Source organism: Sorex araneus, chromosome 1 (genome assembly GCF_027595985.1).
Source record: "Sorex araneus isolate mSorAra2 chromosome 1, mSorAra2.pri, whole genome shotgun sequence".
Taxonomy (NCBI): domain Eukaryota; kingdom Metazoa; phylum Chordata; class Mammalia; order Eulipotyphla; family Soricidae; genus Sorex; species Sorex araneus.
In genome coordinates this window covers 54,366,643-54,382,158 of record NC_073302.1, presented here as the reverse complement: position 1 = coordinate 54,382,158, position 15,516 = coordinate 54,366,643, and the positions used below count along the sequence as shown (strand labels likewise).

Below are 15,516 nucleotides of genomic sequence, written 5' to 3'. Positions count from 1 at the left end.
ATAGACAAAAATGGGAGAACTTGAAGGATGGGGTAATAACAGGTATTTCAATTGGGCTAGAGCATAACTTTCTATTATCCTGGGAATGCAAGCAGATCAGGGAGGTCCTTGAATGCCAAGCTGAGGAATTTGGCTTTTGCATTTTAATCCTGCTCTCTCACTATTGTCTATAAATCTGTTAACACCACTTCACCTTATTGTCTGGCTCTGGCATAATTATTTTATCTGTAGAGGATGATGTAATGGAAATAGTACTGAACTAAGAATCAAGAGCCTTGTGTTTATATGTTACACTTGGGTTTAATATATGAATATTACAGCAATAATTCAAACCTCAGAGAGTAAATTGGTGTCTCCCTATGTCAAAAGGCTACAAAAGGCAGTTTATCTGCTGCCAGAATTTTGTATTTATTGTGCTTTGTACACAGTAGGTGCATAATAAGTGTCTATTGATTAAATTCTATAACAAGTCTTTGAGAACTATAATAAACCACCAGCTGTGTAGAAAATAGGGAAACAAGGACCATGGGTTATAGAGATTGTGAGTAATTTTTTTCTTCCCAACGCTTTCTGTTTGCTTGTTTGTGTGTTTGCTTTTGTTGGGCAGAGAAGCATTGGCATTTCAATGCCATTTAATTTAGGTTAATGGGTTTCCTCATACATTTGTTAGAATAGTCAAATAAACAGAAATAGTAAAAGATATGTATAGTGGACCTATCAGTAACTTTGGATCAACCTCTAAACTAAACTCCGGAAATCTCTCATTTCACTGCCCACAACAGCTCTGCAGTGCATTGTTTAAGCTTAAAAAAGAAAAAATTAACAAATAACTGGTCTAAGATACTTTCAGCAATTTATTTCCTGAGTGTCCTCTGGGTAATAAGTGGAACAGCTAGGATTTAGAAAGTCTGTCTGGTAGACAGTTTGCGTAGAGAGAAAGGCCACCCAATAAATGATTGGAGATCCTGGGACAAATGATTTAAAATATATGTTTCCTCCATGCAAACAGCCTAAAATAAAGAATCATAGTCTGGGTCTTACATGTTCCTGTTGTGTACGTTCTTGTTCTAGACCCATAAAACTTTTCTATTTTCATTTTATTTCAATCAAGTTTCTATGCAGGTCTCCTTATGTTTCTTTTCGATTTGGTATCTGAAAAGTTGGAACTTTTAGGTAGTCCTCAAATCAGCAGTGAGCTCTCTTTTCTCTGAAGTCTTGGGGGTCTGTGTTCTGTAGAGGCATGGTAGTTTGAAATACATTGTGTGTTCACATTTTGGTCCTTCCTGTATTTTGCTATGTGACCTCGGGCAAGTGTAAAATTCTCTGTTCCTTTAAGTTCTCCTCTGCTAAGGGTGATTAGCTGTCAAGCATTTTGTTGCAGAGAACCAAATTTAGTTTTGTTAATTTAACTTGAAGTATTATTTTAGAAGGCATTGATTAACTCACGGCAAGTAAGAATTTTCAATGAAAAAGACTAGTTAGGTTTTCTGGAAGATTCCAATTCTGTTCAGCAGTAGTAGGTTGTCACTGAATTTCCTACTCTTCCATAATCTGCAAGTCCTTGATGTATGGAAAAGCCATATAGAAATATAAGAGCTGCAAGAATCATGCCCACCTTCTCTTATCTAGCTAATCAGCTGCATATCTTTAAGCCTGCTTTGACACCCACAAAGGTTCTGACTAATTTGTATGGTTACAGGCAAACTCAGTGTTCCATGAACAATATATTTGGTGTGTGTGTGTGGGGGGGAGGGTTGGCTCACACTAGCATTGTTCAGAGGTTACTCCGTTACTCCTCTCAGTGCTCAGGGGATTGTATGTGTGCCAGGAATGGAACCAGGGTCAGCCCTGTGTAAGACATGTGTCTTCATCCCTGTACTATCTCTCCAACTTCTCTTAAGCAGAGCAGACACAATGTGACCCCTGACTCTTTTCTTTCCAAATGGCCTTAAATATAACTCCAGTTTCCTACCAATTAATAGGGAGATTTGATGCAACCACTTATCATCGAAGAGTTCAATTACCTTACCTTATAAACTGATCATGATAATTACTCTTCATCTATAGCATTTCTATCTCTCCTGTGTGGAAAATAATTTGAAAACTATCATTAACACTTTACTGTAAGTGGGTATTTGGTGAATTAGCACAGCAGGTAGGGCTTTTGCTACCATGCAACCAACCTGGGCTCGATTCCTGCATCCCTCTCGGAGAGCCTGGCAAGCTACCAAAAGTATCCTGCCCACACAGCAGAGCCTGGCAAGCTACCCGTGGCATATTTGATATGGCAAAAACAGTAACAACAAGTTTAACAATGGAGACGTTAATGGTACCTGCTCGAGCAAATCAATGAACAATGGGATGACAGTGCTACAGTATGAACATGTATATATATATACATATATATATATACATACATACATATATATATATATATATATATGGGCTGGAGTGATAGCACAGCAAGTAGGATGTCTGCCTTGCACACGGCTGACCTGGGTTCGATTCTTCCGTCCCTCTCGGAGAGCCTGGCAAGCTACCAAGAGTATCTCGCTCACATGGCAGAGCCTGGCAAGCTCCCCATGGTGTATTTGATATGCCAAAAACAGTATTAAGAAGTCTGACAATGGAGACGTTACTGGCGGCCGCTCAAGCAAATTGATGAGTAATGGGATGACAGTGATACAGTGATTTGGTGAATTTGGGAGCTATAAACTCTCATTTATTTATTTTTGTTTTGTTTGGGGCCACACCCAGCAGTACTCATGGGGGTGGACGTGGGGTTGTCCTGGCTCCACTCTAAGGAATCACTCCTGTCACGCTCCAGGGTACTATATGGGATGTTGGGAATTGAACCTGAGTCAGCCATGTAGGAGAGAAGCGCCTTACCTACTGTAGTGTCTCTGGTCCCGCAAGCTCCCACTTAAATCCCTGAGCATAATGGCTAGATTCCTATGATTTTGTCCTATTCATTCTTACTGCACACCCCTCTTCTCCTTGACTGTCATAACTAACCAGGGAAATCAAACAATTTCCATACGTGCCCAGGAGGACAGTGAAGCTCAGGTGCCACCATCATTTTCTGTTTCAAGAAGGGCAATCCAACCGGTAGAACTCCCAATTTATCCATGTTCTCCCTCTACCCCCTGACCCCCAACTCAAGTTCTTTCCAGAAAACCTTGTACCCACTTGATACCAATTTCTACAATGAAGAGCTGAGTGAGGAGGCCCAGCCTCATTCTCTCGGGAAGAGACAGGTGGCTCTGGCGAGAACACTGTAACACATTCTCCCCAGGGAGAGAAATTCTGAGAGTTTAGCTCACTCTTTCCTGCTATAAAGCACACTGAATGTTAACAGCTTGCTCCTGTCCAAGCTGGTGTTTTTTAAATTAAGTATTGTTAAATCCATACCATTTGGAATGATGCTTCAGACAGCCCTGACACTCTTTCTCTTGCTTCTGCTTTCACTTCACCTAATATATTGTACAGGGAGCTGGTAACCAGTATTAAGGCAGTGGAGGCTTCTGTTGCTGCCGCCGCCACTGCTGCTCAGACACTGGCAGACGGCTTTAATTTAGATACCTGAAGAGGGAAAAAAGGAACTCCGCCAACGCCCTGCTCAAATGCCATTAGGGGTCTTTCCCAGGCTGCCATTAATGTGGATCTCGATTACCTAGAGTTTTATGTTCTTTTTCCCCTGGCACTGGAAAGGGTTTTGGAAATAGCAAAGTTGGGAGACAGAAATTACAGACACATAAGATACTTTCCATTGTCAGGTAACTCAGACCCAAGGTAACACCTGGATACTCTGTCTTCTGCTTTTTGCCTTTGCTATAAACATCTCCCTTCAGCAAGTGTGACACCAGTCAGTACCCAATTGTATTTCCATATTTGTGTGTTTGTTAGATGTACATGCATATGCTTATGTGTCCTCATATATAATTCATGTAAACACATACATGTGTATGAGATAAGAGTGATTTAATATTGGGAGATCCTATTCAAAACCCAGTTCTAGACAGTGGGACATGAGACAAGTCATTTCAGTTCTAAAGTGCTCAGTTTCCACTAGTACAAAATAGAGAGGGTGAGTATATAATCATTTCTGCAGAATAAATGATAAAGATAAAATTAGTTTTTCCATGTAAAATTATTTTGTAAGCTTTAAAAATATCTCATGAACTTTGATAACATCAAAATCAGTAGCTCTTACAAATTTCTTTAGCCCAGTCACTATAAATCAGTTTGATTATTTTTCTGAATAAACACTAAATTTGGACTTTGTTTAACACTTGTTTGTATGATTTTTTTTTCAAACAGTGTGGCAAATGCTTTGTGCATAGGGACCAGCCAGAATTATGGCACACTAGGTTAGCATCCTTGATCCACTCACCAAATAGTAGAAGATTTTACTTAAAAAATTCTACTTTAAGACTTTACTGAATTGACTATCTTCTTGAACATTGATAAATCTAGCAAAACTCCAAGACTGACATCTCAACTCCAAATATCCAGATATAGACAGTATTTATTTCCAAAGCGGAATGAATATTATCATTCTGACATTCAAATGGTATCAGTTATTTTCTGACCATGACAAAAAAATTTTCCCTATTCCAAATATGTTTTTTTTCACTAGCATTGTTGTTATTATTCTTTCTTCCACTGTTTTCTTCCTTTGAATCTCCTGATTGACATATCAGTGTGAAGAGGGAGGAAAGCATGCTGGCTTTTCCTCTCATAAAAGTAATTGGAACTCTAGTTAGCACTATGACAGGAGAAAAGAATGAAGCAATTGAAGAAAAAAAATCTGTAGCAGAAAGTTCCAATGGATATGAGGGAAGTATAAGCACAAAAGTGTATAAATCTGTAACTGTACCCTCACGGTGATTCTCTAATTAAAAATAAATAAATTATAAAAAAAAAAGAAAGTTCCAATGGATAAGAGAGAAACCTAGTTAATAAAGCTTTATGAATGACAATTTATTTCACTATTTTTTCAATGTAATTAACATTTCAGATAATACCAGTCAAGGATTTTTGTGTCTATTTATGAATTCTCTTTGCTTATGAGCATTAGTTGGCTTTGGAGAGGTTTGTAAGAGGAATATATTTGAAAGGTAAGGACATCCATCAAGAACAAGACCTCCTTGTTGTACTGATACTATCTTCCATTTTCATAGGTAGGGAAAAGGTGAACCATTATATGCCTTGACTTTCCTAACAGATTAATAGTGGGTTTTTAAAACCTCTTCTATCTTGATATACCACATGAAGTAAGTAACTTGACAATGAACAACTGGTTTTCTTCAGCATTTGAAAATAACACAAATATGTATGTTTTCAAGCAGACCTGCCTGAAGTAACATGCTTAGTATGACTTGATGAAGTTTTCCTTATATGTATGTTTCAAGCCCTTGTCAGTTTTGATATTACAGAAAGAAAGAACAATATTTCTAAATATTCTCTACATTTGCCATATTTATTTCTGAGCTATTAGGAAATTAAGAAAGAAAAAACTTCCCAGTAACAGATCTATGGATATGTAAGACCAAGTTTGCTCTTTCAGTCTTTTCGAAACTCAGTGATTCCCTTAACAGATAAGAGGAACAACATCCTTGTTTGGCTCTTGACACTTTTCTAAAGCTGTAATAAAATCCTCTTCTAGTAGAGCCAAATCTTGCATGCTGGAGGATTAACCAGACTCAGAAGCTTCCTGACCTTCTCCTTGCTGCTGTTAGCCTTGTCATTTCACTGCTCATTAGCACTTCCTCCAGGTTTGGACTAAACCTCCAAGGTCATTGCATCTCTCCAACCCTTTTTGCAAAAGTGGAAGGAAGAGGAGGGAGAAATCAGTTCAGCCCTTTCTACTGCATTATAGTAGCTCTGATAAAGAATGTGGATAAGAAGGAGACTGAAACTGTTGGTTAAAACGTTTTGGATTAACTGTGGATTTAATTCATCCTTTTTTTTTTCTTCTCCTGCTAAAGCATAGTTGGGAGTTGGCAGTGGTTCAAAACCAGACTATTCCTCAACCCCAATTTTTAGCCTCACTTATCCTGGAGTCTTTGTTAAGGACTTCATTTTAAAACTAGGGGAACTTATTTTCTAATTGTGCCTTTGGTGTTAAAAATCTTGGGTTTTAAAAATATTAATTTCTAAATAAAAAACTTGGTCTCCCCAATCCCCCACCCCCCACTAAACCAGATTAGCTCATTAATACACATACACGTATTAAAGTAACATACGCCATCAGTTAGATTTAGTGAGGAACTTGCAAAAACTTATATAGTCTCCCTTTTCCAAGTCAAGGAGAGAAATAAAGAGAAACTTTATGGAGGAGGGAAAAAACAGTTATACAGAATGCATTTAAAGGGCACATTAAGTCCGTTTTTGTCTATGGTTCTTTCTCTTTATGGCATATGTTATATATTGACAGGGATTAAGTTTCTCTCCTGAATGGAACAATACAGAGTCACAGGGAGCTACTGTACTTTACAAAGCAACAGGCATCCGCACAAGCGAATGGCAAATAGAATTGTATCTCATAAAGAACTAACCAGGTATGTTAAAAAGCACAGGGCTTTGCAATTCTTTGCAATTCTGCATCTTTTGCATTTCTCTTCTTTCTCTGCTGCGCGGTCTGCTCTCCTTTCTTTTTCATCCTTTTCCCCCCTTTTAGCTCCGCACAGTTACACTTTTTCTGTCCCCCTGGCTTTGTTATTCAGCATGTCTGATTAGCAGGAGCCTGATTGGCTGGCTGCCTGCTCTGAGAGAGATTCCATTCAGCTTACCCCCCACCCATCCACCCACCCACCCACCCCTTGGTCAGGAAATGTGAGCTGAGCTGATGGAAGCTGATAGGCAGGGCTGGAGTGTTAGCACCAGTACTGGATGTGACAGCAGGCAGAGGAGCACTTAGCAGCTTATTCAGTGTCGATTCGGATTCCGGCAAGGATCCAACCATGGAATGCTGCCGTCGGGCAACTCCTGGCATACCGCTCTTCTTTCTGACTTTTCTGCTCCTGGTAAATGCCTTTCGTTTTAATACGTTTCTCTTTATTATTTAAGTACTATCTGAGGTAGTGGTGGTGGTGGTGGTAGCAGCAGCGGCATGTGTATGTATGTGTGTGAGTGTGTGTGTGTGTGTTGTGGTTGTGTATTGATCTCTAAATGCCAGGTAAAATAATTTACTTGATTTAAAGAAAAAACATTCTTTTAGAACTTCAACCCCAACTTCACAAGCAAACTAAAGTCTGCAAGACTTTGGAGAATTATTTAGAAGAAGCTAACAATACTGAGACATGCATGAACTTTAGGATGCATTGCATCATTTACTGTGGAGTGTGTAAAGGTGGTGCGTAAGCTTAGAATTTAGGTAACAGACATTCTGAAATTAAATGCCCTCACTATGGTGTTCTTGGGATTTTTGAAAGATGTGCTATAAGGGACTTTCCCTTCCTGCTTTTTACAGTCTTCTTTCTGCACATGTGCTCTGGAATCAGGTACGAGCCTCTTTGCAGCCACCCAGATTAGAGCTCATAATTACTGCAAGTGATCTACAGATACAAGTTAATGCTAGCATTTATGAATTGAGGATTATGGGCTTTGATCTCAAACCTACTTTTGAAGAAGAAGAAAATGATGACTTTTTGTATGGCTGCTTTCCACAGTCACAGTGATAAGATGCTCTGCTCTTGAACATCAGCACACACTGCATTTTTGACTCAAAGTAAATGTTCCATCGTGACTCATACTTGGTTTTATGGGCAGAAAATGAACACTCACTGTCCAAAAAAAATCTACACTCAAAATATTAATAGCAATGCACATTTTTTTAAACCAGAGTGTTCTGGGCAGGCAGCTTAGTAAACCTCATCTGAAAGTTTGATTCCAAAAGTTGGATACAGTGATTCCAAACAAACGTGATTGAAACTCTCCGTGTCACATGGTGTGCCATGCCAGAACTTCCTCAGAAGGTAACAAGGCAAAGAGGGGACAAGGTAAAAATGCAGTGACTAGACGGGTCGCTTTGAATCTTAGTAAAGAAATGTGCTTTTTTCTCATTAGACTGACAATTTTGGTCTTCTCTATATACTTACCAAGAAGGGAAACAATCATTTGGTACAGGTAAATATTTCCAGGAAGGTTTATCATAGTTAATCAGATAGCAATAAAATATTTTATATATTCCTAATTCTAATAACTTTCATCATGACATCCAAGAAATCATAATACCTTGATGTAGATGCTGTAAATATAGCATATATTTTCAAATTTTCACAGAAACTTAAAGGCAAATTTAGTTTAAGCATGAATGGACTATACATTTAGCTGTTCTGAGAAATATAAAAGACAGAATGTTTAGGTATGCTTTATGACTAGTGGAACAGCAATTTATGAAAGGTGTCTCATTTTTTCCATATGGGATGTATTACTTATATACACACCATTAGTTTACCTCGTCTTTATTTCTTTGTGATTTTTAAAAAGTATGTGTTATTTTCACATTAAATTGCATCATACAGTAAATTACCAGTACAAACTCTTTTGGTATCTTCCTATGGAAGTATGATCTCATTATGCTTTGGAAAAACTTGCCCAGGAAGGGATTGTTTTCTACCCATTTGGTAAATTCATTATGTCCCTCTTGATATATTGAATATTCATATATGTGTTGGAGCAAATAGTCAGGTTTACATGAATAAAAAGGAGAGTTTTCTTACTTAGAAGTATCTAAAATATATTTTATTTAATTTCTATACATATATTACATAAATGAAATCAAACCAAGTATTGTTTCATGTATGCATTTAAGTGAATTGGGTGAGTTATGTTAAAAAAGAAAGAGAATTAACTGGTTAACTCCTAAATACATCTTTGTGAATAGTTAATAATGCCCTTCTCATGCCTGCTCAGGTATATGTCTAAAGTATTAAACATTCAGTTCTTTAAAAAACTTTACAAGAAATCCTCAAAATAACCATAAAATAAATAAGGCATATTTAACCCATTTTACAAATAAGCTTTCATTTGAACACACATTTCAAGCAACAGAATAAAATAAATTGTTTTCTTTAGGCTATGGTTGTTTCTTAGCAGTGATGGAAGCATGATGCAGGTTGGTCTATGTAGTGTTGGAGATATATAGGCTTTTTGTATCTTGGCAATTAAAGATGTGTATAATATAATAGGAACTTATTACACTTACTCATTTGTTGTCCAAAATATTTTTTAGCTTTGCAGCCAAAATTTGTTTTACTTAAGAAAAAGTAACCTTTAGTTTGATCACTTTTTAATTTAGGAGTAGAAACATGATGTCAGTTCAACCTTATACTTATGCAAAGAAATTTAACTTGATTTGCTTTTCTTTATAGTTCCATCGTATATTACTAAGTTTGGGATTAAAGTAACCCCTAAAGATTCTTTAAATGGAAGCATCCTGTTTGTTTAATGGAACATGTGGTTTTTAATCTCAAAACAGCCTTAATATTACTGACAGTTGAATCATTTGTATCATGAATTGGTTATTGACTATGTACAAATATTGACTGCTGGTCATCCTTAGTTTTTAAAAGTCCTTTACGCTTGGAACATTATTCTTAAGAGAATAAGATCCGTGTGTCTTTTGTATCTATTTTAGGTTACCTCCCATATATTTATGCAAAGCTCACACTTTCTTCTTGCTTTGAACACAGTGGAACAGTAGGACTAATAAAAGATTTTACCCTGGTGTTCTAGTCAAATTCAACTATACAACCCAACCTTTCCCCATTTTCCCACCCTGCTCCCATTTCTCATTCTCCTTCTTTTGTCCTAATTGTTTAGCTCAAAATAAATGTGGCAAAGACCATGGCTGGTCACAGACATAAGTATCCATCCAAACTTGAAGTCAAATCACTTCTTGTCAGAAAGGCATTTACTTAAATTTACATTTGCTTTTTGTTTCTTTCAAGTTGTTTGAAAGTCTTTTGCCTGCTATTATAGGAGATGCAAGACTAACACTAGGAATTATAATACAGTACATGTGTTTTTCTGTTGAATTTCTTTTGCTTCTCTGCACTAATTTATACATGGAAACTAGTCAAACACAATAGCCTATTCCCTTCAGCAGTTGCTTTGGCACTTTCCTTCACTATTATCTAAGTGAATCTATCTTGGATGGCAAGAAGCACCATTAGCTATGGGATGAATGTTAAATCCTTTATTTACAGCAGATTGTGGTCTTTTCCTCTGTGTGTGTGTGTGTTGTGTGTGTCCATGTGCAGTGAAGTATACCTTTTAATAACTCCTTACCTCAATTTCTTATTTTATAATTCATTTATCTTCAACACTTACAGATTTTTCATAAAAAATCTCCAGAAAATAGTGAAGAATTTCTTCCAACCTTTTTTAAAACATTGTTTTCTTCATGTATATTTTTGTCTAGACACGGCCAGCTACATTTTTGTTTTTACAGGCTCCTGATTTTAGTGTTTTTTTTTGTCTGTTCAGGACCACTCTTTGGCCTCCTTATTATTTTCATGTGAACTGATTCTATTTGCTTCATATAAGTTGAAGGAAGTATGTCCAATAGTGGTCACTAGTGAACTACAAATGAATCCTATTATACCAGCAAAGTTTTTCCTTGAAAAAATTACATGGATGATAAATACTTTTGAGAGAAAGAAAATAATGAATATGTTTGTTTGTGAATTTATATAAATCTTAATACATGTTGATTACCTTTTACCCACAGCATTAAAAATGTGGAGAGCAGTCCTCTACATACCCTGAGGAAGCCTATTACTCAAACTTAGCTGTTCCACAAAGTTCATTCTCATATCCTAAAAGCAAAATTAAAGTCAGGGTTTGTGTATTTTTAATCAGTAAGGTGTGGTTAACCTCTGTACTTGTGGCTCATTTATTTTAACCTATTCTATGTTGGTGCATTTTGTGCCGGAATGTCACTGGGGCATGACATGGTCTGGTATTTTGGTTCTCCCCTATTTTTTACACATCTTGATCAATTTAATTTTTTCTCTTTTTGAGGGGGAGCGGGAGGACACTCAGCAGTCTCAGGGCTTACTCCTGGCTCTGTTCAGGGATCACTTCTGGGTGGCTCATGGGACCATATGGGGTGCCAGAGATCAAACCCTGTTTAGCCACATGCAAGGCAAGCTCTCTACCTGCTGTGCTATTACTCTTACCCCTTGATTTAAGCATTTTAATGTGTTTTTTTTTTCTGGTTTTGTGACCTCACCCACTCATACTTAGGGACTGTTCCTGGTCCTGTGCTCAGCAGTGACCTCTGGCGGTGCTCAGGAGCCCATATGTGGTGCCAGGAATTTAAACCTGTGCTCACGGCTGATACTGTTATACAGAAGGTGTATCTTACCTCTCATACTAACCCTCTCGCACCCTTACTGAATATAAGTTTAAACTCAGAAAATTTATGAAATAATATGGTATTTTATATACTACTGTGTATATGTAGGCATTATTATTGTGGACAAAATTAGGAGAGGAGAAAATTAAAGAAGACTATCACATAGTTCTGTAACTCTCCACATATCAGTGTTTTCCAGTGTCATATATATTACAGTTTATTCAGTCAAGTGACAACTCTGCTTTATCTATTTTCATCTTATAGCAATAGAATTTACATTCATCTACTTAATTCTATTCATCCCCAGTCAAGTATAGCCTACTCTTTCTTACCATCTCCAGAGTAGATTGACCCACAAGTGACCTCATCATAGCATGAAAACTATAGTATTTTTTTGAGTGAGAATATTCACTGAATCAGCATGAAAAACGTCCTAGTCAAGTATGTTGAGATAATCACAGGAAAATGTGTTTAAATCAAATTTTATAGTCTTGCCATTTTTTTTTTTTTACTAATTTTCTTATTCTAGAGAATTGGCTTCAAACTTGGTGTTTTCACCAGAATGAGACAAGTTCATGTCATTTTCTGTCTACATCATAAAACCCATACCATGTGGTAGAATTCTGGCTTGATTGGCAGTCCTGGCTCATGAGCGGCTTAGGACTGGCATACCAGAGGTGATGTAAGTCCTAAAGGATCCTAATTGAAATAGGCCAGCACAGCTGTGTGGGGAGCCTGCTTGCTAACTGGGGTAAGCTATTGCTATCAACCCTTCTTTCCATGAGCTCAAAAATAAATGACTAAATCTCCCCAATTCCTGAACTTTAAGATTAAAACCTACATTGAATAAAGCTTAACTGTTCTGGTTTCCCCTCTCTGGGACTCTACTAACTAAAGTACCCTGCATGTTGACAGGAGTTTTCTGGCCATGTCAAGATGTCCCATTGGTAGTTGTCTGCAGACACAGTGACCTCTGATTTTAATTTCTTATATTTCCAAAGGCTCCATATTTATGTCAGTTTGAGTACTTTCCTATGTTTACTTATTAGTCTTTATTTCAGCTATAGACATCTACCTTAAGTCATTATTATAATTTTCAATAGCACATATACAGTAATTTCTATTGACTATCTGATCCCAAGTTCCATCAACATTGGGCTGGAGAGATAGTACATGGCCACTCCAGTTTGATCCCTGCCATTATATTTGGTCTCTCAAGCACTCTCGGTGGTTACTTCTGAGCAAACATCTGGGAATAGCCCCCGAGCATAGCTAGCTATGAGCCCCAACTCCCTCATCCCCAGTAAAATCCCAAATTCAACCAATGTGTAGGCTCTGCATAGAGTCAACATTTGCAGTTGTTCATCAGAGACATAAATAATAATCATAAGCTCTATAATATTTTAAATGTAATTTTAAGTTCTACTGCTATCTTACATTTTATTTCTGTTATTGTATGCTTCGTAGTATATTACATTTCTATCTAGTCTATTAAGTTGTAGGTGACAGCCATAAAAGTGTTTTCTCTTCTTCCCTCTATCAGAAGATCTGGAAATTAGATCCAATGAATAAGTTATTAAATGAATGAATAAATAAATAAATAAATCAGAATTTCTTAGAAAAAATAAGGTGGTGTGGAAAAAGGGTAAAGTGCAGGTATGAAGAGAAAATGTGAGCCTCCATTTTATAGGTAAAGCATTCTATTTATCTCTTTCATCGGCAAGACTGTTAACAGCTTAATAAATTTTTCTGCCTTAAGCATAGGCATTCACACCATGAACATCAACTGAATAGCAATCCTCCTTGCTGTTACCAATTCAAATGAAATTTTCATGTTCATATAGGTTTTAATCCTTTTAGTTATCAAGTATTTTTCCGTGTACAAACTTGTCCATTGGAATAAAATTATATTAATATTACCCACATTTTTATAAAACTGGAAAGAACTTATAAACTCTGATTTTAGAAGAAATAATGCTATTGGTTCACCAAACCTATTTCTTTTTTATCCTGGACCACAAAGATAAACTATGTTTTCCAACCTTCTTATGTTTAAATGGTGTTCTGTGGTTACATTTTGGCCAGTGCATTGTGTTAGTTAGAAGTAGCACTTTCATGGCACTAGCAGGTTTGGAACCTTTCATATACTCCTCTGAATAGAGTGTTCTTAGGAAAATACAATAGATAACAATCTTCCATTTGGTGTCTTGGTCATTCCCTACAGTTTTGAAGTTCTCTCTTTTTTTTTCCTATGAATTTAACTCTATCTCTATTTTCCTGTGTATTGTTTGCATTTATCAGGCAAGAAAACAGATTTTGGTGTCTATGGGGATTATATGGGGATTTAACACCTTCAAAACTATCAGGTATAAATGAGACACCAAATGGAAGAGATCTCAGTCTCTCAATTACTACAGGGAACAGAGCCTCATAGCCCCACCTACAAACACAAAGAATTCTGTTTGTGAAGATTTATGTCACCAATGAGCAAGAAATTAGTTTTTGTTGGGTTTAAACACTGAGATTTAGAGTAAAGTGTTGTTTGTTATACTAAAAACCTTTAAAATGCATGCATTTAGATGCAATGCATGATAAAACTTGTAACTACTAGTACTATTTTTTATTTCTCATATGGGAAAATTAATACCAAAGATGCCTTGTCATCCTAATGGTTATGGTTTGCAGCATATCAACTCTTGAAAATGTGCAGGGGGAGGGTGGGAAAGGGGGCATACTGGGGATATTGGTGGTAGGGAATATGCACTGGTGGAGGGATGGGTGTTTGATCATTGTGTGATTGTAACCCAAACATGAAAACTTGTAACTATCTCACAGTGATTCAATAAAATAAAATAAAAATTAAAAATAATCTAAAAACATTAGAAAAAAAGAAAATGTGCTGAGAAATTGGGGGCATGAGTCAGTACTTCAGGAAAAGTAGAGAAATGGACACATGCATTTTTCAAACATAGAATGTAGGAGTGAATGGAAGAGTAGGACATAGGAAAAGAAATAAGAGAGGCAAGGCTGTGGTAAATAGTTGGAATCTCCTAGAACCTAGCAGAGTAACCAACACAGCCAAGGACACAAGACTGCACAGGCCCCAGGGGAAAGGCAAAGAACACAGGAAAAAATAATGGAAAAGCAGAAGTGGAGGCACAACACAGTGGCTGCTCAAATAACAGATTGTCAGTAAATAAAGCAAAGACCTAGAGTTGAACAGCTTAGCATGTAGGAAAAAAGCAAATATTTCATAAAACAGCATATAAAATGAAACATACTTCATGAAAATATCTACTTTCAACTATCGATGATATATTTTTCTGGAATGTATCCAAGTATCAAGCAAATTGTCAAACATCTAGGCAGAACATGGATTCAAGCTCTATGATCTTGGTTTAGTCATTTGTCTTCAATTTTTTGGTGTCTTAGTTCCTGTACTATTCCCATCCCACCAAACTCTCTGGAGTAGCAGGAAGCTTCATTAAATATTGACATATTTTGTACAGTTGAAGATCTCTGAAACTTCAAGTGATGCCTTCATTCATTCATCTGATCATTATTCATGTGTCACCACCTTTGTATCCAACACAAAGCCAGCTACCACAGAAGACTCAGTCCTTGATATGAGGAGTGGGTCGAATATTTTGATGTCAGGTTACTCTTCTAAAATTTCAAAAATCTCCGCTATAAGGAGTACTCTGTAATGAGCATTATTTTCATTTGCCCCATGAGTTGATTTATAAGTTGCTCTTCTGCATCTGCTCAGACACTGTCTGTTTTATCTATGAATAAAATCATGGCTTCTCACAGTTTGTTAATGTATTATCTTAATAGTTTTTATGTTTGATTTTGCCTCCAAACATTGCCTTTTCTCTCAATTTTCATAGTTCAGAATATCTGTAAATAGAACATAATTAATTGATTTCCTTGTTAATATGAATCCTTTAGGAAAAGTTTTCCTCTGAGTAAATGCTTATATTAATTGGTGAGAATTATCATTATGTGTGGTCAATATCTATATAGTTTTTATCTGCTCACTCCCTGGAGCATCAAGTCCATAGACTTCAATCTTAAATCATTTCCTCGGACTTCGATTACTTTGTCAAAACCTAAAGCCATGCTAAAACAAGCATATTCATTTTATA

The 15,516-nt window shown here is 36.7% G+C and overlaps 1 protein-coding gene across 2 annotated transcripts in view; it reads left to right on the top strand.

Annotated features, from left to right (window-relative positions):
- Nucleotides 1-6,858: 6,858 nt before the first annotated feature.
- Nucleotides 6,859-15,516, top strand: part of ADAMTSL1 (ADAMTS like 1) — a 488,758-nt gene continuing 480,100 nt past the window's right edge. For both annotated transcript variants that reach the window (XM_055147244.1, XM_004600171.2), the window contains exon 1: nucleotides 6,859-7,028. In XM_055147244.1, coding sequence (XP_055003219.1) covers nucleotides 6,966-7,028 — 63 coding nt within the window. In that variant the 5' untranslated portion in view covers nucleotides 6,859-6,965. The remainder of the gene's footprint in view (nucleotides 7,029-15,516) is intronic.